Source organism: Gorilla gorilla, chromosome 1, assembly GCF_029281585.2.
Source record: "Gorilla gorilla gorilla isolate KB3781 chromosome 1, NHGRI_mGorGor1-v2.1_pri, whole genome shotgun sequence".
NCBI classification, from domain to species: Eukaryota; Metazoa; Chordata; class Mammalia; order Primates; family Hominidae; genus Gorilla; species Gorilla gorilla.
In genome coordinates, this window is record NC_073224.2 from 87,287,771 (window position 1) to 87,314,758 (window position 26,988).

Sequence of the window (26,988 nt, forward strand, 5' to 3'; positions counted from 1 at the left end):
GTTTGTAGATGTAATTTAACAAGAAACATAAAAGGTAATATGTCAAATGCTTCTTTATAAAGTGTGACTCATATAAGCTTAACATTTGAAGCCTAGAAAACAGCATAGAAGGAAGCCTGCAGATTATAGCAAGAGGTGCTGATTTTATAAACAGGACCTGCCATCTTTTCTTTTTGGCATGGCCAGATAAGAGATTGAGTAGTTATTAACTTCTGTGTGTGGAATTCATTATTATGTAATAGATCTAAAGTTCTCAAATGCATTATACTGGGCATTATTTTATGTATGCCATGACTTTTTAAGCTATGCAATAAAAATAACAATAATTGAGCACCTCTATAATAAATATATACATTATCTAGTTTAACTCTGTATAATCTTTTGTGGATAGGTTTTATTGTTATCATTTTCATTTTCCAGATGAGAAAACTAAGGCTTTCTTATCAGTTTATGGTAGGATTTCTAATGGAAACTTGTGAATCCTTTTAATAGTTCCATTCTTCCAGGAATATACTTTTCTTATAATCCTTCCAGCATCCTTGGAAGTTTTAGATATCACAGTTGTTTTCCAAGTTATATTGGTTAAGCAACTGAAGCTAAATAGTAAAATTCTGATGTAGTTCAATAAAACTGGTGGGTCTTGAGTAAAGACTTATGAAAATGTGCTTGGTACCATTCACTCACTCTTAGGAAATTCACATTATATATGATTAACAATTGTCTTGTGATTTGTTTAAATTCACAAGGTTTGCTCTCATATACAGTGCCAAGAAATCAATCTTGTAACAGCAGTATTTTGTACTTCTAGGTGGTTATCATATGCAAATTCATCAAGTAGAATTTTCAAGTGTCAGTAATTCTTTCTCTGAGTTATTTTGGTTAACCTCAGTACTCCTCCCTGAATTTTGGAAAGGGGCTGTAGTAATGGTACTTGAAGGATATCCCCCTCTGGGCTAAACAGCACAAAGAAGGAAGCACCACACTGGGGTTGCTTTGGGATGGTATGAGAAGGCAAAACAACGATGAAACTTGGATTCTCAGTCCAGTGAGGTTTTCTAGCCTCTGAGGGAGAAAATGGCCTTTATTTAACTAATGTTGATGGTCACTGTTACTGTATATAAGAGGAGAAAATATCTATTAATTTTATAAAAATGATATATATGATGTGTGTGTGTGTGTATATATATATATATATATATTTATACACACACACACATATGTTTGTTTTTTGTTTTTTGAGACAGAGTCTGTCTCTATCGCCCAGGCTGGAGTGCAGTGGCGTGATCACGGCTCACTGCAGCCTTGATCTTCTAGGTTCAAGTGATCCTCCCACCTCAGTCTCCTGAGTAGCAGGGACTACATGTGTACACCACCACACCCAGCTAATTAAATTGTGTGTGTGTGTGTGTGTGTGTGTGTGTGTGTGTGTGTGGAGACGGGATCTTACTATGTTGCCCAGCTTGATCTTGAACTTCTGGGTTCAAGCAGTTCTCCTGCCACGGCCTCCTGAAGTGTGATGATTCCAGGTGTGAGCCACTGTGCCTGGCATCTACTTATTTTTTTAAGTTAAATGTTACAGAAAGCTATATAAAAAATAAAAAATCACCTGAACTACTACCACCCAAAGATTAGTGAACTTCTTTTCAAACATCTCTTTTCATATATACATATGTATGTATACATTTTATAGTAAATGAAATTGTGATCTACATGTAGTCTTGTAACTTGCTGTTATTTTACTCAGTGGTATATCATACTCATCTTTCCATGGCTCTCATTTTGCCTTTCCATGTTAGCCACAAAAGTAAAATTTTCTGTGGGTTTTTTTTTTTTTTTTTTTTTGGTAGAGATAGGATCTCACTTTCTTGCCCAGGCTAGTCTTGAACTCCTGGGCTCAAGCAATCCTTCTGTCTTGGCCTCCCAAAGTGCTGAGATTATAGACGTGAGTCACTACACCCGGCCTTCCCATGTTCTGAGCAAGGCCCAGGGATTACAGTAACCTTTGGTAGATTAGTCCTTTCATACAGTTGAAATCAGAGATATCTCACAGAGTGTCTGACATCTCATATTAACTTCTTGGGATAGTGCATAGCTCAGTAATGTCTTGCTTCACTCAGTTATAAGCCCAGTAGCTTTATTTATTACTTTATTATAATACTATTTCTCATTGTTTAAATATTAAGTAATATAAAAAGTTTAAGGAAGAAAATCTAAATCACTAAGAACCCACCACCTAGAGAGAACTGCTAATATTTTTGTCTACTTCTTTCCAATATTTCTATCTTAACTGTTGGATCAATCTGTCAATTATAAGGATAGGAGGCCTTAACTGAATAGTGATTTATTAGGGTTGCTAGTCTGTTGCTTATTATTATTCTTGTTATGTTGTTTGCCAGTTTATGGGAGATGTAGATTATAGACTCCCATTGGCTGAAGCCTGCAGTCTCTTTTCATCATCTTCATTTTGTAAACAGTACATCTTTTGCTGGGTTGATTACATACAGCTGTGTTAATGCTATAGTGCATTTAAAGCAAAAATCCTATGAGAACATATTTTTCGCCAGAGGGTATAAATGTATTTGTTAATAAGTTTATGAAGTAAGCAGTTAGTTTTCACAAGGAAAAAAGTCTGTTAGGTAAGTAATTGGGCCTGTAAATTGCTTTCTATATAATTGCCTTCATCAGAGTTTGAGCATTGTTCCCTTTTGCTATGTAGGAACCCAAGCCAGACCGTCTCCTTGTATTAAAAGTACTGTGGAATGATTTCCTGATGTGCTACTCCTCTCGCCCTCTTCTCTGCTGGTCTGTGTGGTGGGCCCTCTCTACCTGTGGCTATTTTCAAGTTGTGAACTACACACAGGGCCTGTGGGAGAAAGTGATGCCTTCTCGCTATGCTGCTATCTATAATGGTGGTGTGGAGGCCGTTTCAACCTTACTGGGTAAGCAATGCAGGATAATAGAGGGTGGTGTTGGGGAAGGGTAGTCCCCTTAACTTCATGTCTGGTAGTTAAGCCAGCCATAATCAGATTTACTCACCCCTCCCAAATTTGAAATAGCCTCAAAAAATGATTTACTTATTTTGAGCTCGATTTTACAATTTAGGAGGACAACTTAGAAGTTCTCAAGTGGAGCAAGACTATGACTAACAAACTGGAATTTTTTTATAAGCTTTGAGTAAACATAATATAATAATTTTCAAGATTGTTTATCCAAGTTTCCATTATCTCTGTATTTACTGGGTAGTTTTGTCACTTGATGTGAAATTTTGAATAGCAATATATAATAGTTTATAACAATAGTATCTAATATTTATTGAATGTTAATATGTGCTAGGTACTGTTCTAAGGACATTATATACATTAACTCAATCCTCACAAAATTCCTGAGATAGGTAGAATTTATCCCCATTTTGCAATGGAAACTTGGGACTGGTAGGTTAATAACTTGCTCAAGGTCATATAGATGGTAAGTAGTAAAGTCAAGACTTGAACTCAGGCAGGATGGCTTCAGAGCCTGTGTATCTGACCATCTTACTCTATTGTTCATTTCTAATTTGTTGACCTACCTCCTGAGGTTGTTGGATGGTGTTATATGATTTCTGTAAACACTTATTATCTGTCTTGGCCCTCAGAAAACACTTCATAGATTTTAGCTATCCGTATCATCATCACTGTTTTACCAAAAGGCAGAGAAGCCCTTTTGCCATGTTCTAGACTGTTCCTTGGTTTGAAGGAGAGATGACTCATCCTGCCATGATGCGAAATTAGAAGCTATGGTTCTTTTTGACTCTTGCCTCTGCTTCAGCTGCAGCATTTTTTTTCCTTAGCAATGTCCCTGTGTCTTTGTCCTGCATTTTCATCTCATTGCCACCTCTCCTAATTCAGTCTGTCATCTCAGTGGCTCCATTTTACTGATTCCATCAAGTTCAGAAATTTCTGTGTGAGTTTCAAGGCCCTCCATAATCTTGAGCTATCCTATTTATAAGTTTGCAGATTTTAAAATTTAATAATCTAAGCTGAGTTTTTAATTTATTGCAACAGCATTTGTGTAGCAAAATAACTGGATTTTTTTTTGTTTGTTCTGTAGGTGCTGTTGCTGTGTTTGCAGTTGGTTATATAAAAATATCCTGGTCAACTTGGGGAGAAATGACATTATCTCTCTTTTCTCTCCTGATTGCTGCTGCAGTGTATATCATGGACACTGTGGGTAACATTTGGGTGTGCTATGCATCCTATGTTGTCTTCAGAATCATCTACATGTTACTCATCACGATAGCAACGTATGTATTTTGGCTCATAGAAGCCTTAGGAAAAATTGTAACAGGATAAATTTTTTGGTTTCTTTACAAACCAAAATACTCAAGTTTCTAGTTAAATGAGGCAAATGGGAGGAAGCATTGTATTATATGTGCATTATCAGTTTTTCTCCTGAGGAAGCATTTAGGCAAGTTTTGTTTATTCCCATGTTTGTATGTTCCTACTGTTTTCAGATGTTTGCATGAGATTTATATCATTTAGTTGCAAAATGTTTTCATTTGGTTGGAAAGGCAATTGACAGTAGAAAGAAGGACTCTTCATGTTTAAAGATAAATGTTTACTTTTATTTAGAATAAATATTATAAGTACTCTGGAAGTAATTCTTATTTATTCACTCTTTTATTTTTTTTTTAAGTTTTCAAATTGCTGCAAACCTCAGCATGGAACGCTATGCCCTAGTATTTGGTGTAAATACCTTCATTGCCCTGGCACTGCAGACGCTGCTAACTCTAATTGTGGTAGATGCCAGTGGCCTTGGATTAGAAATTACCACTCAGGTAAGATCTCTCCTTTGGCATCGAAGGTAGTATGTGTGACTTGATCAGGGTGACAGAAGTATATGTATGCTTAATGAAAACAAATCCAAACAATAGGGAACAGATGTAAAGTAAAAGCATACCCTCCTTCCTTCATTCAACATCTTCTCCCCTATCCTTAGTTCTTTTCTCCTGGGAGGGTGTTGGGATTGTCAGGTCTTAGAACATTCCTGAGTGTAACTCATCAGCCCAATGGGGCTGTTTCAGCTGAGAGGTAATATTGATTCCTTACAGACCAAGACCTTCTGCTTCCTCATCCATTATTTCCCTCTATACTTAAATCTATGCTTGTAATACTGTATCCCATGTTTGAGATTCCCTGCTTCATCTCACAACTCTTTAAGTCTCCTCCCTTCTTTATTTAAAACCCCTCACCCAAATACCACAGTAATGCCTTGCTGCTGATGAACAGCATTATGATTTGTAACATATGACTATTGAGAAACTTGCACCAACACCCAACAACAATGTGAATACTTTTTACGTTCAGGAATTGTATAGTTGTATATGCCTTCATGCATTGTGAGTTTTAAGTACATCTTGTTTTGTACTTTGGTAAAATGGGCAACTGAATGAATCAAGAAGTATTTACTCCCACCCCCATCCCAACCCAAATGATTTCTTCCCAACATATTAGCCGTAATTAACTTTGTTTTTACTGAAGCGATCTGAGAGAAATAGTAATAATAGACAATGTGCATTGAGTGCCTCTACGTGTCAAGTGCTTTATATAGGATTTGCAGGGTTGCTGTATTAGACGTGAAGAAGATGAGTCTGAGAGATGTTAAGTGACTTGTCCGTACCATCACTAGTAGTGTTCCAGAGCTTGGAGTTAAACCAACATCTAACCCCAAAACTTATTTCAGGATGGGAAGTAGGAGAGAAACTTAAGTGCTTGCCATCCTCCCTGTATAAGGGAGAGTTCCCAGGACTATTACAGTTGAGGGAAACATGGCTGTCATTGGAAGTGGAAATTTGTCAGCAGATTCTTATAGAAATGGTGGATTTAAACACGTGGAATAATAGGATTTTATGGGTGGTGCTGAAAACCTAACTGCCATGATTGATTAATGGCTTCCTGCAGAAGTGTAGCCAACATTGAAAGAAACTGGCTCAGTGATTTAAGGCCATACTCTCATTGTACTTTTGAACCAGTTTGTAAGTATTTAGTATGTTATTTTAAGAAGATGATGATGATGATGTTAATAAACCATATAGTCACATTAAAATTTGGCTTAGGGCATCATCCTCCGCAAACTAACAGAGGAACAGAAAACCAAATACTGCATGTTCTCACTCATAAGTCGGTGTTGGACAATGAGAACACATGGACACAGGGAGGGGAGCAACACACATTGGGGCCTGTCGGGGGGTGGGAGGCAAGGGGAGGGAGAGCATTAGGACAAATACCTAATGTATGCAGGGCTTAAAACCTAGATGATGGGTTGATAGGTGCAGCAAACCACCATGGCACACGTATACCTATATAACAAATCTGCACATTCTGCACATGTACCCCAGAACTTAAAAAAAAAAAATTGTCTTAGGGAAGAATTATTATATTAAGCAATCCTGTAATAGAATATAGTTGACCTGCTGCTGCCCTCTTCTGGGGAAAAATAGAGAAGTTCTTGATCTTCAGAATTTGGCCTATTTGTACCCACCTATCAGCTTGAAGGCAGAGATCAGGACTGAATTATAACAATAACAGCAACAACAATAAAAGTAATACTAACAGCATTAGCATTGTGCTAATAAGCATTTATGATCTCACTGATTGGTACCAACATCGCTGTAAAGTGAGAACTATTATGAATTCCATTTTGTAAGTGAAGAAGGGCTCAGAGATGAAGTATCTCAATCAAGTTCATGCAGCTTGTAAGGGATGAAGTCAGGATTCACACTCAGGCAGTCAGGCTGTATTTAGTACCACCGTGCTGTGATGCTGCTTTGTGTCTTCAGGGTCTGGCACATGGTGTAAGTATGCAATATTTTTTGAGGCTTTATGGACAAATTCTGAATATACTTTATTATAGAGTAATCCTCTTGTCATTGATAATTCAATAAACTGCTTTTCCCCCTTCTAGTTTTTGATCTATGCCAGTTATTTTGCACTCATCGCTGTGGTTTTCCTGGCCAGTGGTGCAGTCAGTGTTATGAAGAAATGTAGAAAGCTGGAAGATCCACAATCAAGTTCTCAAGTAACCACTTCATAATACACTGCTGAAGGGCTTCTTCTTATAGCAAGAACTCTGCACAGCAACTGCCTGGATGTATTTGATTTTTTAAAGTGTAGACATATATTTATGAATGTGCATTTCTTGACTTCACAGCAGCCACTTGACTAATACCTTGTGTTCCGGGAATAACATGATACTATTCAGAGGAGCCAGAAGTAAAGTTTATTTCATGGATTATTTATGAGAGCTAATTTAAAGATGACTTTTTTTCTGATTCAAAAGTGAACTTGATTTTAAAAACCAGTCAAGAGCAATCAAAGCAGCACATGGTGTTGTATACTTCATTAGCAAGTGAGTTTGGTGTTTTATAGGTCGCATATGTTTGTATCTACTTAGCCAGATGCTTGGCCTGGTGGGACCAGGGCTTCACAAAGGCCACAAAATGTTGCAAGTCATGATGGATGGAAATATGTTCTAACAGCATCTGCCTCTATTCAATTTAATTCTTATTTCTGTGTTACTCATGTACATTGGTCTTTCTACATAGTTATTCTATCACTGGCAATATTTGTTCTGGTTTAGTGTTCTGTATCTTAAGCTGTACGTATCATTTCTAATTTTAAGTTATTTTTAAAAAATTCATCGTATGAATGTTCTTGGTTCCCATTGTGACGATTATGTATTTCTGTAAAATTTGTTTAGAAGTACGTTTTTGCATTATTCATATGCTTCCCAGAGAAGCTCATTTAGTTAGAAAATAAGGCAAGTTTTGAAGCCTGCTAAATGAAGAGACTTAAGAAAGCTTAAGGTACGCTTGCTTGTCTTTAAATCTTCAATATGAAGGACTATTAATTCCAAGATTAAAAGTTCATATATAGGCTAAAGATGTAACTAGGCCATTTGTATTTGCATTCCCTTTTATTTCCAAAATAAAATGGAAAATCTTTTTTTAATAATTTCATCCCTATTTATAGTTTTTATATTAATTTGTTTTTCTTATCCAAGTAAAGATGTCATAGGAATTGCATTAGTCCAAGGCCTTTTTCATAAACTGAGCCTCTTTTCAATTATTTCAATGGGACAGGAACTAGGATAGATGTGATTCCTGCATTTTTTACCTTAAATCTGCCTTAGTTTCTAAAGGTAGATCATCTTGAATATTTGCTTAAAATTGCTAGTGATTTCATTACCAAGTTACTTGAAAAAATGTTCTATATGCATTTAATTCTGAAATCAGTCTACCAAGGGGCTGCTAGTATATGTCAGACATGAAAACTATTTTAAAGCTGACTTTGTTGCCTTATCTTGAAAAGAATCTAGATAGGTGCTTTTAACTGGGGTATTAAGTTTTTTAGAATGACACAGCTGAACAGTGTTAATAATAGTGTGTCAAGATTGCAAAGTCGACATACTCATTTGGTTTAAGCAGGAATCCTAGAAGCAAATGGATGGGGATAAGAATAGGTCATTTTCTATTCACCATCCTTTACTATTAAGGGAAAGGAAAAGAACACTAGCTAAGGAAGGGAAAGGGAAGTGATATCATAAAAGTAGCAACCTTCATTTTACATTCTGTCTGTTTTTCTTTTTTTGCTTTGTTTTGTTTGTGCTAATTTTGGAATTGTGTACTCCGAAACAAGTAGAAAAGTGCTGTTTGAGGGATTTTATTAAATCTTTTTTTAATGGAATGTGGTACAAATTGTTCATGTTACCAAAGCAATATTTCCCTGGAATTTAATTCAAAGTTTGTGGCATACAACCTGAGCCTTTTCTTATATAAGACAAGAATATGTTCACATCTTGGTATGTGGCCATATTTGTAGAATGCTGAACTCAATGTGCAAGTTGTACTGTATGCAGTTTTGCAAATCAGTGAAAATAATTTGTTGTACTTTTTATTCAATTCTGTATAGATTATAAAATTATTTTTATTAAATAAATATTTTACAGTATATTTTCTCTTTTTAATCAAAATTGTTTTAAATTTATCTTCTATTTCAGTAGGAGCTTTAGATTATATCTTTAAATATTTTAATAATTTATCCTAGGACAAATTTCATATTAAGTCTTCCCCTGGTCTAACTTGCCTAGTTAACCTTTTGTTATCTTGTTAATTATTCCATTGCTTTGTGATTTTTACCTTTGACTCTTCCCCCTTATTTCGGATGTTTTCCCCCTTTTTTTTGGCACCCCGTTGCACTGTTTTTTTTTTTTTTTTTTTTTTTTTTGGTTTTCATGTTGGCACTGCTCATCTCTTTTTAAAGCATTCTTCCTTAAAAAAAAAAAAAGACACTCTCTTTGATGTTAACTGAATTTTTACAATAAAGGAAATTAAAGCAAGAGCAGAAAATACCACCTTGTTCTGAAACTTCATAGCCTCTTTGTTCCACCTCAAATTATTCTGATACCCAGGGAGGAATCTTCTTGCCAGGAGTTGAGAATCATTTGTCCATTATATCCCAGAAACCTAATCAGTATTTTCTTACAGTATCCAAATGAGTACCATTTTTTAATATACCATTTCAAAATCTACTTAAGGCATTGATTTCGCTGCTTATCACCAAAGTCCTGGAAATTTTTCATGCAAAAAAAAATTTTTTTTTTTTTGAGACAGAGTCTTGCACTGTTGCCCAGGCTGCAGTGCAGTGGCAATCTCGGCTCACTGCAAACTCTGCCTCCTGGGTTCACGCCATTCTCCTGCCTCAGCTTCCCGAGTAGCTGGGACTACAGGCGCCTGCCACCACGCCCGGCTAATGTTTTGTACTTTTAGTAGAGATGGGGTTTCACGGTGTTAGCCAGGATGGTCTTGATCTCCTGACCTCGTGATCTGCCCGCCTCGGCCTCCCAAAGTGCTGGGATTACAGGCATGAGCCACTGCGCCCGGCCAAAAATTTTTTTAAATATAGTTTTATAGCCCTATAGTTTCATTGCCTGTGTCTTATTACCTTTCAGATTGGAAGCCTTCAGACCAGGGACCATGTCTTATTTTTGTTTTTTGTTGCAAAACAGATTCTAGTGTCATGTGAACATTTAATTATATAAATGGTATGTGATGGACTCAGCCACCTGCCAATACAATAGTTAAATGCTCATCTTTTTAAATTTTTATTTTAAAGAGTCAGTGTTCCTAGGCTGGAGTACAGTGGCACAACCACAGCTTACTGCAGCCTTGAACTCCTGGGCTCAAGCAGTCTTCCTGCCTCAGCCTCCCAAGTAGCTGGAAATCACAGGCGGGCACCAACACACCCAGTGAATTGTTATTTTGTAGAGATGGGGTCTCACTATGTTGTCCAGGCTGGTCTTGAACTCCTGACCTCAAGCGATCCTCCCACCTTTGCCTCCCAAATTATTGGGATTACAGGCATGAGCCACCTTGCCCAGCCTTATTCTTACTGTATTTTTAAATGCAGCCTACAAAATTGGAGTTGTCATTTTTAAAAAGCACTTCAGACTGCGGTGGCTCACGGAATCTCAGCACTTTGGGAGGCCAAGGCGGGTGGGTCACCTGAGGGCGGGAGGTCGAGATCAGCCTGGCCAACATGGCGAAACCCCGTCTCTAGAAAAAATACAAAAATTAGCCCAGCTATTTGGGAGGCTGAATCGCTTGAACCTGGGAGGCGGAGGTTGCAGTGTGCTGATATCATACCACTGCACTCCTGCGTGGGATAGAGAGACTGTCTCAGAAAAAAAAAAAAAAAGCACATCAGTGTAAAATATTAAGATTAAAATGCCTGTTGATCTCTAGTCCACTGGATGCCTTATTCAAGGTACTGTTGTGCTTAAATGATAGAAATGGTATGATATCTATTTGTTTTACCTATTATGTCATATTCCCCATAATTAATACCTTATATTTAACATACTTTAGGAAGGGCATTTATTAACATCATCTCCTTTGATTCTTGAAAAGGACCTTGTAGGAATACTAGTTCCTCTACTTTTTTCAGTAAGTAATACTACAGAAGGGGGTTCAAAATGTTAGGTTTGCCACTCAAAGCTGTGATACGTTAGCAGAGTCACTCTATTGAGCCTCAGTTTTCTCATCTGTAAATGGTATGATACCTCACAGAATTGTGAAGAAATGAGCAAACATAAGTGAAAGCACCTGTCACATTGCAAGTACTGAGCAGGGATTTAAGAAATGAGTTTCTTTCCCCTTGCTCTCCATTTACAACTAATTTGTAGCTACCAATTTCAACATTGCACTCTCAAAAGAAACTTTGAATGTTTCAATCAAAATGAAAATGATCAGAAGCTTTCTAAATCCTCCCCTTATTTTTAGTTCATATTTTGGAAAGCACTGTGAGGATACAGAGATGAAAAAGTCGTGGTTCTTTCCCTCAAGGACCCTAAGATGTATAATTGGAAAAGATAAGTAGAAAGGATAACAGAGGTACACAACTGCAATACAAGATAGGTATCATAACAAAAGGCTTCGGTCTGGAAGAGAGAATGAGGACACTGGGAAAATCAGGAGTGGCTTCCTGAATATGGCATTTAAGTTGACCATGCAGGATGGGTAGGATTTTAACAGAAATGTGGAAAGGGGAACTGTGTAGTGGAGAAAGGGCCACAAGTGAAGATATGAATGCCAGAAAGTGCAGGAGATGGGTACAGTCAACAAGGAATATGTGTAGAAGAGTAGGATGAGATAGAGTTGGGAAGACAGCGTGAGTCATTTTGTAATGATTATTAATTGGAGATGGGGATGGGGAGTAATGACTAAGCTTATTTTTAAGAAATTTAATCTGGCAAAGATGGATATGATGAATTGTATGGGAAGATACTACCTAAAATTGCTAGCTGAACTGCCATTGCAATTGGCTGGGTGTAGTAGGTAAGGAAGCCCTTTTATGACTTAAGGCAGTGGAAATAACGAAAACAGGACTGATCTGAGGTTGCTAAATTAACATTCTACAATGTGTGTTTACGTTTCAAAAAGTAGCTTAGAAAGTTTAAATAACCTGCCAAGATTACACATCTATGAAGCGGATAAACCAGGATTCTGATTCCCACCCTACCCGGCAAATTAATGGTCACTTTGGCCCCAGTTCCACTATCAAGTTTGTAAGATATTAACCGCAGTGGGGAAGGGTTGGGGGAGTAGGCCTTGCTCAGAAAGCAGAGCTCAGAAAACAATGCCAGGCAGGGCAAGAGCAGCCGTCAGATGGGTGTGCTGAGTATCTCCCACGATGGGTGGGTAAGTAGCAAAGGAGTGAGGTGTGTTGGGGTCCAATTTGTGCGCGTGGAGTGAGACAGAAAACCTGGAGCCCGATCTCCCGGCCAGCGACTCCCTCCTTCTGGGCGTGCGGCTGAAGACTGGAAGCAGGTTGCCTTGCCTGCTGCAAGCCCGTCGTACCTACCCCTTCTCCGCGCGCGCCCCTCCCTGTGCCTGAGCATTACCGGCTAGCCGGCCGCGGGCGCTGCAGCCCCTACGTGATTCTGCGGCTCACTCCCCTCGGATGGTGCTTCCACCCGAGTTTTTCCCGGGAAGAGGCTCTCAAGACTAGCCAGTGCAGGAGGAGGAGTCGAACTCTGGATAGCCTGTTTATAAAGCCCTAACTGTGCCGATGTTGACCGTTTTCTGAAACTCCTCCTCCAAAACCCACGCCAAACCACAAGATGAAGGAAATTCACACATCAGGTATTGGGAAGGGCGTTGGCTGCTGTCTGTGACGTTTTAAACGTCTTCAGTAAACGGTACTGACCGCTACAAATCACCCACTGAAATAGTTTATTATCGAATTGTCTTCCTTTAAAATAAGTAAATAAAAGGGGGTAACAACCCTTTCCAAAGGAAAATCTTACCCTCCAGAAAAGTCTTTCAGAGGAATCACAGGCCCAAGTGCTGTCCCAAATGCTGAAATGTTAACAAAAACTATTTAATATTTAAATATTTAAAACCTCTATGTTTGCTCATCTGTTTGATACAGTTCTGTCTGCTCCTGCCTCCCCTCTGCCTCTTCCATTTTTTTTTTTGTTTGTTTTTTCCTAATTTCAAACTGCGTAACTTGACCATTATTCCCCACAGGATGCCAAAAACCATGGAAGACTTCTGATGTTCTGGGAGGGTTGACAAAGATGGACCTTAAATTCTAGGTCAGTACTAATCTCTAGGATCGAGCACTTGGAGAAAACAGCTACCTGGAAATTCTTGCTTGTGTCTTATGCTTGACTAAGTAAAACGCCATATCCCAGAGAATAGCCAGAGTGGGAAATTATCCAAGTAACCAACAATAGGCCTGAAGGTCTGTTTTTATCTCCAACCCTTGTAATTAACTCCCAGTTATAGTTTTTTCTTTTTTATTCTGTGCTCCTCACCCTGCTACTTTCTCTGCATTTTGGGCTCCTTTCCTTAGGTATAAATACCATACCTAAATATGCTTACCCGTAAGTCATGTCTCTATATCCATTTTAATAACAAGACATGGTTATGTCTAATGATGAAAGGATTCCAGCATTGAGCCAGGGATTCTGGACCGGGGCTAAGGTGCTCCCAGATGGGTAGAAATTCTAGCTTCTATCAGAAGCAATATTTCAAAAATCAGCTCGAGAAATCATTTCCTCTTAAGCCTCTGCATTGATAGAGTTATCCACAGTGTGGAATAGGAAAGCACAAAGAAGGGGACACCTTAATTTTGAATAACTAGCCTTCTAGGAAGTGACCTAAAATCCTATTTCATAATGCAAATAAAATTTTGCTAATTGATTTTGTGTTTGGCAAATATTCTGGTTCCATGATTATTTTATTATTTCATAGTTTTAAAAGCATTATGTGTTTATGGTAGGAAATTTGGAGAAATAAAAAAGCATAATAAATAATTATTGCCCTTTTTATTTTAGTTTATTTTTTACTCACTGCTGTACAAACGAGAATGAATAATTATTTTAATATTTGTCAACTGCAATCCCGTATGCATGATTTTTATCCTCCTACAACCCCCAAGAAACCACAGTAGAGTATAAGAAGTTAATAGGACGTTTGGTGGACTATTACTCTCAGATCAACTAAATATGTAAAATATTTACTATTAGAAATTAATTATTAAAAATTAAAGACTATTAAAAAATCACCAAAGACATAAATAAATAAGCAACCGCAAGTAAGAGTCAGCAGAACAACAAACAGATTAAGAGTCTAATGATTTCAGATATTGGAATTATAAGAGATATACAGTATAAAATAAATATGTATAAAATTTAGATATAAAAGATGAAATCACAGAAATGAGCAAGTACCAAGAAAGTAACAATATGACAAGACTGACTTGAAAAAGAACCTAAAGAAATATTTTAGAATTTAAAAATAGAAATGTTGGGAAGCTTCCAAATTGGTGAACACATCTCTGTACCAGTAGAGTGCCTACCCCAACTCCATGGGGACAGAAGCTCCTGCACTCAGGACCCTTCTAGATTTCCCCTGTGTGCCTTTTTATCAAATTGTTCATTTATATCATTTATAAGAAACTGGTAAACATTTAAAAAAACAGAAATGTTGAAGTTAAAATTCCATGGATAAGATCTCATAAATTGCTGGTGGGAATGTAAATTGGTACAATCCCTTTGAATAACATTTTGGCATTATCCTTTAAAGTCAAATATATGCATTTCCTATGACCGAGCAATTCACTTCCTATTTATATTTATAGGTTGGTGCAAAAGTAATTGCGATTTTGGCCATACTTTTAAATGGCAAAAAAAACAAAAACAAAAACAAAAACAAAAATTACTTTTGCCCCAGCCTTTGGTTGGAGCAGCACTTTTCAATATGGTAGCCACTAGACACTTGTGACTAGTGAGTACTTAAAATATGACTATACAGGAATGAAAATGAATAAGCCAGAACCACAAGCAATAATTTTAGTCAATCTTAAATAAAACAGAAAGACACAAAAGAACTAAGACACAAAAGAATCTATCAATACAATTTGTTCAAACTGTTGTCTAAATATTTATATATAGGTGACAAAAATATAAAACAATTATCATAAAAGTCTAGCAAATGTTTATTTCTAGAAAGATGAAGAAAGGTATATTTAAGAAGGGGCACACAGATTTCTATGGTACTTGTGTTGTTGACTTGGAATATGGTACATGTATATTTGCTATATAATTACATATTTATGTTCTTTTTTGTATATTTATTAAATTTAGCACTAAAACACTTTAAAAAGCTCAATGGCTAGGTTAAACAGCAGATTAAATACAGTTAAAGATAAAAGTAGTGAAGTGGAAAGTAAAACTGAAGAAATTACCTAGTATAGTAATTCCTCAATGTCATGGATAGGTTCTTAGAAACTGCATCTTTAAGTGAAATGATATACTGTATGCTATAGGAACTTAACTCTTGTTTGTATCAATTAGCCTATGGTAAAATTGGTTTGATTATACAGTACATCATTTTTCTTAAAGTTGCAGTTTCCAAGAACCTGTTAATGATGTTAAGTGAGGACTTACTGTAAGTAGCAATGAGATAGGAGATTAAAAAATATAAGAAGAGGTTAAAATATAAGGTGAACAGAATGAGATCTTATAGCCTCAGAAGGAATGAATAGATAGAATGGAGAAGCAATATTCTATGTTAAGAATGAGAATTTAGCAAAACTGACGAAAAACATGAATCCACAGATACAGGAATCAGAGTGTATCCCAAGCCAGATATCTAAAAACTACTAGACAAACATAATAGTTAAATTACAATTAACTTAGGACAAGGAGAAGATCATAAAAGCAGCCAGAGAGAAAAGACATCATATATAAAAAAAGAATCAGTTAGCTAACAGCCATTTCTCAAGAGCAACAATGGAAGCTAGAAGGCAACAGTAATGAAATTACTGAAGGAAAATAACTTCCTACCTAAAATTGTGTACCCAGAAGAGTGATCTGTTAAGAACTAGAATAAAAACAGTCACAGATTTTAAAAATGGAAAAAGTCCATGCCAGCAATGGATTATCCAGGAGAAAGGAACAAGACCCTAATAGGAAGGTCTCACATACAAGAAGTGAGGATGAGATAAAGGATAAGCATTTAGATAAATCCAGATGTCTGAGTCCAGTTTCTTTTGTTTATAACAGAATACCTAAACCTGGGTAATTTATAAAGAAAACGGATTTATTTCTTACCATTCTGGAGGCTGGGAAGTCCAAGGTTGACTGCATGTGGTGAAAGCCTTCTTTCCAGTGGGAACTCTACAGAGTTCAGAGTTCAGAGTTCCAAGGCAGTGCGGGGTATCACATAGCAAGAGGACTGAGCATGATAATGTGCTAACTTAGATCTCTCTTTTATTATAAAGCCACCATTTCCCCTCCCATGATAACTCATTAATCTGTTAATAGATACATTTTTTCATGAGTGCAGGCCCCATCTCTCAATAACTGCCACATTGGGGATTAAGTTTCAATATGGGTTTTGGAGGGAACATTGAAACCACAGCACCAAACAGTCATTAGCTTTACTAATTAATAATGATTATTTATTTTGTGGTTTATATTTTAAAATACTATACATGAAGAGTATATAAATTGGGCTTATGCGAGGTACTTAGATACAGCAACAATGCAACCTGGCTTTGTGAAGGGTTGCACAGTGCATCTGTGCTCCCCACCACAAACCACTGCCAGGAAGCTCAAGATGATGATCACTTTAGCTAAGTGAGAGTTAAGGAGGAGCTCTTGAATAGTTCGGCAAGGTTCCTAGCCACTTCCTACAAAAATTGAAACTAAGCCGAAAAGGGAGGAAGAAAGGATAAATCTTCAGCCAAAAAATTGCAAAGGAAAATGGGGAGCAAAAGGCAAACAGGCTGAAATGGCCATCTAAGAAACTAAAGACAACTTTCCTGCAGAAAGTAGAGAAACTAAAACTGAGGAGGGTCTAGTCTTTAGTTAAGGAGAGAAAAAAAATCAAATCTGATTAATATAGTTACCAAGTCTTATGGTTCCTGTATCTTCTTCATTATAATCTGGATAAATATTTTTATTACCCATGTTGTAAATAAAAGATTGTTTAAATAGCTCTAAAAACACATATTTTAGAAGGAAGTTGTGTGTGTGCGCAAGTGTGCATGTGTGAGTGCACACCTGCATGTATGTACTTTCTTTAAAAAAAGAAATGATATGCTTGTAATTTTTCTGTACAACCTAAAATGTGAAGATGTCAACATAAGGGAGGATTTGACAGTCTTGGGTGTTAACTGTATTGGCTGCTAGGAAGGGCAGTTTTTGTATCTTATGAATTTAATAAAATGGCCATTAGGAGTCACAATTATCCACTAATATCTCTGAATATTTTAAATTACTTAAAGCCTATCTCCATGTTCTTGCTTTAAAAACAAATAGAATTGCTCCTAAAGAAAACTGCTCCCTCATTTTGGCTCTCCATATATCAGAATTGTTAAAGTTTGGAAATTTTGAAGTATAGCAGTATGATACTAAATTGTTAATTAATGGGGCTTTAAACCTAACAGTTTATCAATATTTGAAATTACTAGGGCCTGATATATTTTCTTAAGGAAAGTTTGCCTCTAGCTTTAAGTTGGAAAGTCACTACAATTACTGTTTAGAAAAGAATGGAATAATTAATACTTTAGAAAACTTACATTAGGACTTGTTTACAAATTATCCATAATGGCTATGTACTGATTGAATAAAATCTCAATTATGAAAGAAAAAATTTAAGTGAAAACATACGAGCCTTGAAATAACCCAAATATTCATTTTCCTGTCAATAGACAGGAAAATTAAAACAAAACATAAATGCAAATTAAATATATTACTAATTTAACTCCCATCTAGTCAATAGACAGGAAAATGAATAGAAAAAATTTGGTATATTGTGATAGTGGAATGTTATACAGTGGCAAAAAACAAATGAATATAATTGCATACAGTAGCATTTATAAATTTTAGAGAATAATTAAACTGTTGAGAAAAAAACAAGTAGCTGTCTATGTTGTATTGTACCATTTCAAAAATAAAGCTCAAAATCAAGTATGTAAATCAAACAACATATTGGTTAAGAATAACACACATAACTGATAAAACTTTTTCTTTAAAGGCATGTAATAATATACTTAAAATTTGTGATAGTGGTTACCTTTTTTGGTAAGACAGGGAGATGGAATAGGTAGGTCATGAACTTTGTAATGTTTTTAATTTGATAGGTAAGTTTTATTATTTTATACTTTTAAATTTATATGCCAATATATTCTTTTGTATGTATCAAATACAACATTTTTTAAAAGAAAAAGCAGTGTGAACGTCCTGTGAATTTTGATTAGTATTTCTGTTATACTCCTGCTTTCCCTGCCCAGAATTTAGGCATTCATGGTTGAGACCCTGAAGAAAACATTTTCTGCTGAGCAGAAGCAATTTAATAATTGCCTCCCTTCATTGTAAGTTTTTTATTTCTTCCTTATGTCTGATTAATCCCCCAATATAAACTTCAATTAATTGAGCAGGTCTGCAAAATATATGAATAAAACACCACATATTAAGATATTATATCTTTTGTAAAATCTTTTTTGAGTTGGCAAATAGTTTTGTGTTGAATTATCTACACAGAACTTTACATTATTTAAAGAGGGAAAATGAGTAGGAGTATTTTTATTCCATGGCGTAATAAGGCAAGGAATAGCCATTCCACCCATGTTGCCTATATATATTCCAATAGTGTTGAAATATAGATTTCATTTTTTCCTTATTAAAAACATGAAGTGTTTAAAAAATATATCTAAAAGAAGGAGGCTGTGCCTTTGTCTGACTACTGCAAAAATAGCCTTGTTTTATAATGAGTACATTCTAAAAATGGGAAAAAGTCAGTTCTTGGTTTAAAATTGTTTCAAGAATGCATCTATTTGGTCCTGAAGAAGGAGGGGACATCAAAAGCAACAAGCTGATTAAGACTGTTGAGAATCCACATGTGTCATACAGATGGCAGTATCTGGTGTCCCTTTGAAAAGAGGCCCACCACAAGTAAGGTGGAGGTAATTTCAAAATTCATTTAACTGGGATTTGTCAGCTATGCAAGTGTCTTAATAGACTTGAAACTATTGTGGCAATTGTGATCCCAGGAACACATTTTCTCTCTGATGCCCACTGGTAGGGAGGGACATTCACTTTATGCTCTTTTAAATGCCTTTTGTTAATGCCAAAAAAAAAAAAAAAGAATTATGTGTAGATGTGTAGAGAATGAAAAGTGAGAAGTGTGGAGAATCGTTGAGGAAGGATGAGAGCAAAGAGCAAAAATGAAAATAAAAGTGAACTTGGGGGCAATATTTCCAAGATGAGAGACTCTGATCCATGTTTGTAGTCAGGGAGGTCCTCGCTGTATTATGAAGCAGAATAAACCAAAAAATATGGCCTCCCCATTAGAGTGGCAGATTCTGTGTCATTCACATTGTTCTAGGAGAGACTGAATGACCATATATTTGTATATTAGACTAGGAAAGGGTTGTATGAAAATCTAGCAGCTTATATAAAATCATTTAGGGGGTCTTGGGAAATAAAGAGAAGTTTCACACACATTACTATTTAGTGTGCATCAAGATGTAGTTACATTGTAGTGTCCATACAATATTTTTCAGACATGATGACTTGCAGCTGTTTCAGATTAATATTAGTCAAATTATGGCTGTCTTGACATTTCAGAAAAGTCTAAAGAATTCCAATAGAAATACAATGTCCTTTTGAATTCTGTTTTACCCTGTGTAATAAGGAGGTTTTGTTCTTGGATATAGTAGGTATCTACTGTAAAAGAGTGCATATTTTGCTGATTCATCTTCCTATCTCATAGCGTTTCTTTTTTTTGTCGTTTCAATTCTTTCTCAAGTCTATTTTGCTTCACATAATACATTGATTATGTATTTCTTCAAAAAATGAAAAAAACAAGTAGACTACAGCCAAAAATAACTATATTAGTTCATAAATTAATGACTAGAAATGTATAATTCTTGGTACTTTTCATAGTGCTTTAGACTTGAATGGGTCATATTTTGTCATTCCAGTTCTTCAGGATTTAAGAGAAAAAGGAAAATAATTTTTAATTCAATTTAATTATTTTTGTTATACTTGAAAATAATGTTTTGTTCAAAATTAAAACAAAACATAAATGCAAATTAAATATATTACTAATTTAACTCTCATTTAGTCAGAATCCAGAAGTGTCTGCAGCCAACCAAAGAGGGAATGTTTGATGGACAGAAGTTGGAATGGAAGGAGAAAATGGCTTATTTTAGTTAAAACGTTTTACTTTTGGAAATTTTTTTAAAAACTTATTTTCACATATCACATAAATACATTGTTAGGACCCCTCCCAGGGCCATAGAAGTGGCCTGCACAGGTGAGAAGCCCTGAAACTTAGACTTCATTAGCTTCATGATAAATCCTCCTCTACTTGAATTCCTGTGCCATTCTACCTTCTGCCCCATTTCTTTTTTCCCCTTTAGAGTAAAACTCCTTGAAAAGAACTGTCAGTACTGCTGTCTACTTTCTCTTCTCCTATTTAGTTTAGAATCCCCATCATTCCACTTAAACTACTGTCAAAACAGTGATTCCTAATCCTCTTTGTATTTCACCTGTCAACAGCAGGTTTGATATAGCTGAGCATTTTTTATTGAAACATGTTCTTCCTATGGCTTCTGGAACATACCTCTTTCTGGTTCTTTTTCTTTACCTCACTGGTTACTCCTGGATCTCCTTTGCTGGTTCTTCCTCTTCTTCCTGACAGCTAAACTTAAGTGTAACCTAAGGTGTAATCCTGAAGCTAAGTTCTCCAATCTCTTTTTTTTTTCTTCTCATCTACATTTCCTCTCTGTCTTCACCCTGCCCCATGGCTTTATGAACCATGTCTACGCTGATCACTTTCAAATTTATATATATCTAGTCCTTTATTATCTGAATTCTAAACTTACATATTCAACTACCTAGTTCCATATTTACTTGATTGCTTAATTAATCATAACATAGTCAAAAAACAACTTACGATTTCTGGTCACCCACGCTGGTCCTCTTGGATCTCAGTAAACTGCCGTTCTTTCATTTGCACAAGCTAAAAGCCATAAGTTATCTTTGACTCCTCTGTCCTTTCACTCACTCCTTACCCTATTAGCACATTATCTTGACAAAATTTCTCTACAATTTTCATGTCATCTTTTTTTTTAATTGCGCCAGCTTGAGTATTGTGTAATTCTTTGTGATGTTATTTATTTATGCTTGTTACCTGGGTATTGTTTAGCCTGGAACCAGGGAAAGGGGTAGAGTCTGAAACAGAACTATTTGTTCTGCTCTGCATTTTACTGCTTCCTCAAAAAGAAGAAAAAAGGGAGTGGCAATCATTATAACAGTTTGCTGTCACTTTGTCAAAACATATTTGGTTTACTGCCATGTTAGACCAGATAAAGACAGACATAAAAGTAGTTGTGATTTTACATGTTCAGCCTTTAGGATTTCTATTTATGTGCCACTCCCTATCAACCCCATTTACAAATTGTGCTACTATAGTTATCTTTGTGGCTTACAATGGTCCTAAAAGCAAATTTTATGCTAATTATTACCATTAAAATAAAAATTTTTTGGCAGACATCTGGTTTTAAAGTGGCAGTACAGAAGCAAGCTGGTTTCACTGTCCCCACAGAAAACCAAAAATATACAAAGCTGTGATTTTCCCCAGCAACAGTCCAGAACTCATATATGAGGATGAGACAGATCCTAGGGCCATAAAGAAAAAAACTTCTTTGGAAAAAAACTCCAAGCAGATGGTAAGAGAATTGGACTTCCACATCTGTAATGTTCCCCCACTCATTCTGCCCAGCAACAATTGTATGAAAAGGAAATGCTCATTGGAGCATTTTGGATATCAGATTTTTGGATTAGGAATACTTATGTGGTATGTATTCTGCAAACATTTAAAAACCTGAGAAAAATAAAAATCCAAAATACTTAGGTTCCTAGCATTTTGGATAAGAGGTGTTCAATCTGAATATGAAAAGTTCTTAACAGTATTTGTCATTCGGGAAATGCAAATTAATGCCAATGAGATAGCAGTATACATTCACTAGAATGGTTGTAACAAAAAAAGCAGAAAATACCAAGTATTAACAGCTGTAGAGAAACTGGAATTCTCATACATTGCTGATGGGAACATAACACGGTACAGCTACTTTTGAAAACAGATTGTTAGCTTCTTAAAAATTACGTACAAACCAACAATTCTATGCACAGAAATCTAACCAATATAAATAAACACATAGGTTGACACAAAGACTTGTATGCACATTCTTATAGCAATAATATTTATAATAGTCAAAGGTAGAAACAACCCAAATGTCTATCAGCTACTGAGTAGATAAATAAAATGTGGTATATTCATACAATGAATTCTATTCTGTGATAAAAAGGAATGAAATACTGATACATACCATAACATGGAGAAACCTCAAAAACATTATGGCAAATGCAAAAGACTCCATTGTTAGGAGGCAGGATGGTGGTTTCCAGGAGCTGAAGGGAAGGGAAAATGGGAAATTTGTGTTTAGTGTGCATAGTTTCAGTTGGGAGACATGAAAATATTCTGTAGATAGAGAGGGAAAGTAACCATTATAAAAGTAGGCCTAGAACATTCTCATAACAAAGGCCTACTCTCCAGGGAAAAATACATTATCACGGCCTTATCCTCTGTAGGGGAAGGACAGTTTCTTCAACTCTAGCTTCCTCTTGAGCCTTTCTGTTTCACCTACTGGGATGGAGGGAGAACCTAAGAAACACTTGTAAAAGTCACAGCCCAGGGACACAGGCCAACTAAAAAATTGAAATTTAATCATAAGATTCTATAATGAATGATTCTCTTCATACTTCACCCCCATATCAATCGGGCTCTATTGTCATAACTGAATTATAGCTGAAGAAGCTGAAAAACACAGACTCTCTTGAAGAGGAGTCCTTAGGAAGTGTGATGGTTAATACTGAGTGTCAACTTGATTGGACTGAAGGATGCAAAGTATTGATCCTGGGTGTATCTGTGAGGGTGCAGCCAAAGGAAATTAACACTGGAGTCAGAGGACTGGGAGAGGCAGACCCACACTCAGTCTGGGTGGGCACAATCTAATCAGCTGCCATCGCAGTTAGAATAAAAGCAGGCAGAAGAAGGTGGAAAGACCAGACTGGCTGAGTCTTCCAGCCTCCATCTTTCTCCCATGCTGGATGCTTCCTGCCCTCGAACATCAGACTCCAAGTTCTTCAGCTTTTGGATTCTTGGACCTACACCATTGGTTTGCCAGGGGCTGTTAGGCCTTCGGCCACAGACTGAAGGCTGATATTGGCTTCCCTGCTTTTGAGGTTTTGGGACTCGAACTGGCTTCCTTGCTCCTCAGTTTGCAGATGGCCTGTTGTGGGACTTCACCTTGTGAATGTGTGAGCCAATACTCTTTAATAAACTAACTTTCATATATACATCTATCCTATTAGTCCTGTCCCTTTAGTGAACACTGACTAATACAGGGAGGCCCAAATACTATAGGAAGGAAAACGGATACTAGAGAAATTGGAAGCTTATGGCATGTGCAACTTCAGCAAACATCAAATACAACCCACCTCCTAGCCATATTAAAACAAAACTTCACACTTAAGGCCTATTTACCTCAGTTCCTATTATCTGATCATGTCTAGCTTTCAACAAAAATTTACAAGATATGCTAAAAGACAAACAAAAACAGTCTGAAGAGATAAAGCAAGCATAAGAATCAAACTCAGATATGACACAGACATTGGAATTATCAAACCAGGAAGTTATGGTTAATATTTAAGGGTTCTAGTGGAAAAATATAGACAATAGGCATGAACAGAAGGGGAATGTAAGCAGAGAAATGGAAACTCTAAGAAAGAATCAAAGGGAAATGCTAAAAATCAGACACTATCTTAAAAGTGAAGAATGCCTTTGATGGGATCATCAGTACACATGGCATAACAGAAGAAAAAATCCACTAAGCTAGAAGATAGGGAAACAGAAAACTCCCTAACTGAAATAAAACAGATAAGTGAATTTAAAAAAGGAACAGAACACCCAAGAACTGTGGAACAATTTCAAAAGATGTAACATACACATTGTTGAAATACCAAAAGAGAAGAAGGAGTGAATGGGACAGAAGAAACATTTGAATTAATAATGGCACAAGAACATTTCAGAATTAATTATAGACAGGAAACAACAGATCCAGAAAGCTCAGAGAACACCAAGCAGGATAATTACGAAAAATCTACACCAGGGCATATCATATTCAAATTTCAAAAAACCAAAGGCAAAAATATATTGAAAGCCACCAGATGGGAGATTAAGGACAAGAGTTGCAGCAGATTTCTTGTCAGAAACCATACAAAAAAGAATAAAATAGAGTGAGATATTTAAAGCATTGTAAAAGAAAAAAAAAAGCCCTGTAACCTATAATTCTACATCCAGTGAAATTATCTCTCACAAGTGAAGAAAAATTACTTTCTCAGAAAAACAAAAACTGAAGGAATTCATTGCACGCAGATCTACCCTGTAAGAAATATTAAAAGAAGTTCTTCAGGGAGAAGGAAAATGACATAGGTCAGAAACTTAGTTTTATATTTAAAAAAGGAATGTTAGAGAAGGAATAAATGAAGATAAAATAAAATATTTTATTTTTCTTATGCTTAACACTAAACTTTAAACTGTTTAAAGTAATAATAGAAACAATATCTAGCATATGGATAAGTGGAGTGGATGACAATGATGTCATAAGGGTCAGAAAGTAAGAACTGGGACAACTCTGTTATTAGGTACCTGCACTACATGTGAAACAGTATACTGTTATTTGAAGTTAGTTTTCAGTTAGTTTTAAGTTTGTTAAAAATATATATTGCAAACTCTGGAGCAACTAACTTTTTTCGAAAAGAGGAGAGGAGATAAAATGGATAGTATAAAATGTTCAAAAACAAGACAAGGCAGAAAAAGATATGAAAAAAGTAACAATGTTACAAAAAGCCCACTTTAAATATGAAGACATATATAGATTAAAGGGATGGAAAAAGATATACCATGCTAACACTTAACAAAAGAAAGATGAAGTAGCTATATTGATTTCAGACAATACAAAATTCAGAACAAGGAAAATGATCAAGATAGAGAGGCATTACATAATAAGGAAATCAATTCTCCAAGAAAATATAAGAATCCTTAGCATACATCTAACAACAAAGGGTTAAATTACGTGAGACATATAGGCAAATCTACTGTAATAGTTACAAACTTCAACACCTTTCAGTAAGTGATTCATAAGTCAAACAGGCAGAAAATCAGTAAGGATATAGTTGACCTGAATAGTACTATCAATTTGATCTAGATGAACTTGATGTAATCGAAATTTATAGAATACTTCAACAATGGCAGAATACACATTCTTCTCAAGCTTGAATAGATATGTATTAAAATAGGTTACATTTGAGCTACAAAATACAACTTTACAGGCCAGGCACCGTGGCTCATTCCTACATTGTAATCCCAGCATTTTGGGAGGCTGAGGCGGGTGGATCACCTGAGGTCAGGAGTTCGAGACCAATCTGGCCATCATGGCGAAACCTTGTCTCTACTAAAATTTCAAAAATTAACTGGATGTGATGGTGGGTACCTGTAATTCCAGCTACTTGGGAGGCTAAGGCAGGAGAATTTCTTGAACCTGGGAGGCAGAGGTTGCAGTGAGCCAAGATTGCATCACTGTACTCCAGCCTAGGTGACAGAGCAAGACTCTGTCTCAAAAAAAAAACCAAAAACAACTTTTAAGAGTATAGAGATTACACAAATTATGTTCACAGACTATACAGGAATTAAACTAGAAATAAGTAACAAAAAGATTGCTCGAAAGTCTCCAAATATTTGGAGATTAAGCAAAATACTTCTAAATAACAGGTGTCAAAGAAAAAGTCTCAAGATAAATTACAAAATATTCAAAATAAATGAAAATGCAACTTATCAAAATTCATGGGATGCAACAAAAGCAATGTTTAGAGGGAAATTTATAACATTAAGTACACATGGTCATTTCTCAGTATCCATGGGGATTGGTTCCAGGGCCTCCTGCAGAGACCAAAATCTGCAGATGTTCAAGTTCCTTTTATAAAATGGTGTCATATTTGCATATAACCTACATACATTCTTCTGTATACTTTAAATCATCTCTAGATTACTTATAATATCTAATACACTGTAAATGCTATGTAAATAGTTGTTATAGAGTATTGATATTTAATTTGTATTATTTTTATTGGTTTTACTTTTTCAAACATTTTTGACCTGCATTTGGCTGAATCTGCAGATGCAGAACCCATGGGTATATGGAGGGATGACTGTTTATTAGCAAAGAAGAAATACTCAAAGCCAGTAATCTAAGCTTTCATTTTAGGAAGCTAAATGAAGAAGGGCAATGTATTTACTTATTAATTTTTTTTGAGATAGAGTCTTGCTTTGTCACCAGGCTGGAGTGCAGTGGTGCCATCTCGCCTCACTACAATCTCTGCCTCCTGGGTTCAAGCAGTTCTCCTGTCTCAGCCTCCCAAGTAGCTGGGACTACAGGCATGCGCCACCATGCCCAGCTGATTTTTGTATTTTTAGTAGAGATGAGGTTTCATGATGTTGGCCAAGATGGTCTTGATCTCTTGACCTCATGATCCACCTGCCTTGGTCTCCCAAAGTGCTGGGATTATAGGTGTGAGCCACCGCACCCGGCCTAAGAAGGTCAATTTAAACCTAAAGTAAGCAGAAGAAAAGAAACATAAAAATTAGAGGAGAAATCAACGAAATCGATAACAGGAAAACAATAGAGAAAATCAATGACACCAAACAGCTGGTTCTTTGAAAAGATCAATAAAATCAATAAACTTCAAGCCAAACCAACCAAGGACAAAAGAGAGAAAACACAAATCACCAGTATCAGAAATGAGAGAGGAATC

General features: G+C 36.1%; 3 protein-coding genes across 6 annotated transcripts in view; 2 read left to right on the forward strand and 1 right to left on the reverse strand.

Annotated features, from left to right (window-relative positions):
* Positions 1-8,984, forward strand: part of SLC19A2 (solute carrier family 19 member 2) — a 30,983-nt gene extending 21,999 nt beyond the window's left edge. The window contains exons 3-6 of the mRNA XM_004027864.5: positions 2,717-2,939; positions 4,087-4,279; positions 4,672-4,813; positions 6,940-8,984. Coding sequence (XP_004027913.1) covers positions 2,717-2,939; positions 4,087-4,279; positions 4,672-4,813; positions 6,940-7,068 — 687 coding nt within the window. The 3' untranslated portion in view covers positions 7,069-8,984. The remainder of the gene's footprint in view (positions 1-2,716; positions 2,940-4,086; positions 4,280-4,671; positions 4,814-6,939) is intronic.
* A 3,274-nt stretch (positions 8,985-12,258) lies between these two features.
* CCDC181 (coiled-coil domain containing 181) overlaps positions 12,259-26,988 on the forward strand; it is a 65,878-nt gene continuing 51,148 nt past the window's right edge. Inside the window, exons 1-3 of one of the 3 annotated variants that reach the window (XM_055365551.2) lie at positions 12,435-12,676; positions 13,064-13,131; positions 18,342-18,422. The gene's annotated coding sequence lies outside the window, so the exon portion shown is untranslated. Of the gene's footprint in view, positions 12,677-13,063; positions 13,132-18,341; positions 18,423-26,988 lie in introns of all 3 variants that reach the window. The other 2 variants (XM_004027863.5, XM_019026357.3) reach the window with 2 other exon arrangements.
* The window catches only part of BLZF1 (basic leucine zipper nuclear factor 1), an 85,393-nt gene continuing 78,049 nt past the window's right edge, over positions 19,645-26,988 (reverse strand). The window contains exons 8-9 of one of the 2 annotated variants that reach the window (XR_010135462.1): positions 22,446-22,527; positions 19,645-21,076 (exon numbers count right to left, since the gene is read on the reverse strand). The gene's annotated coding sequence lies outside the window, so the exon portion shown is untranslated. The remainder of the gene's footprint in view (positions 21,077-22,445; positions 22,528-26,988) is intronic. The other variant, XR_008672621.2, reaches the window with a different exon arrangement.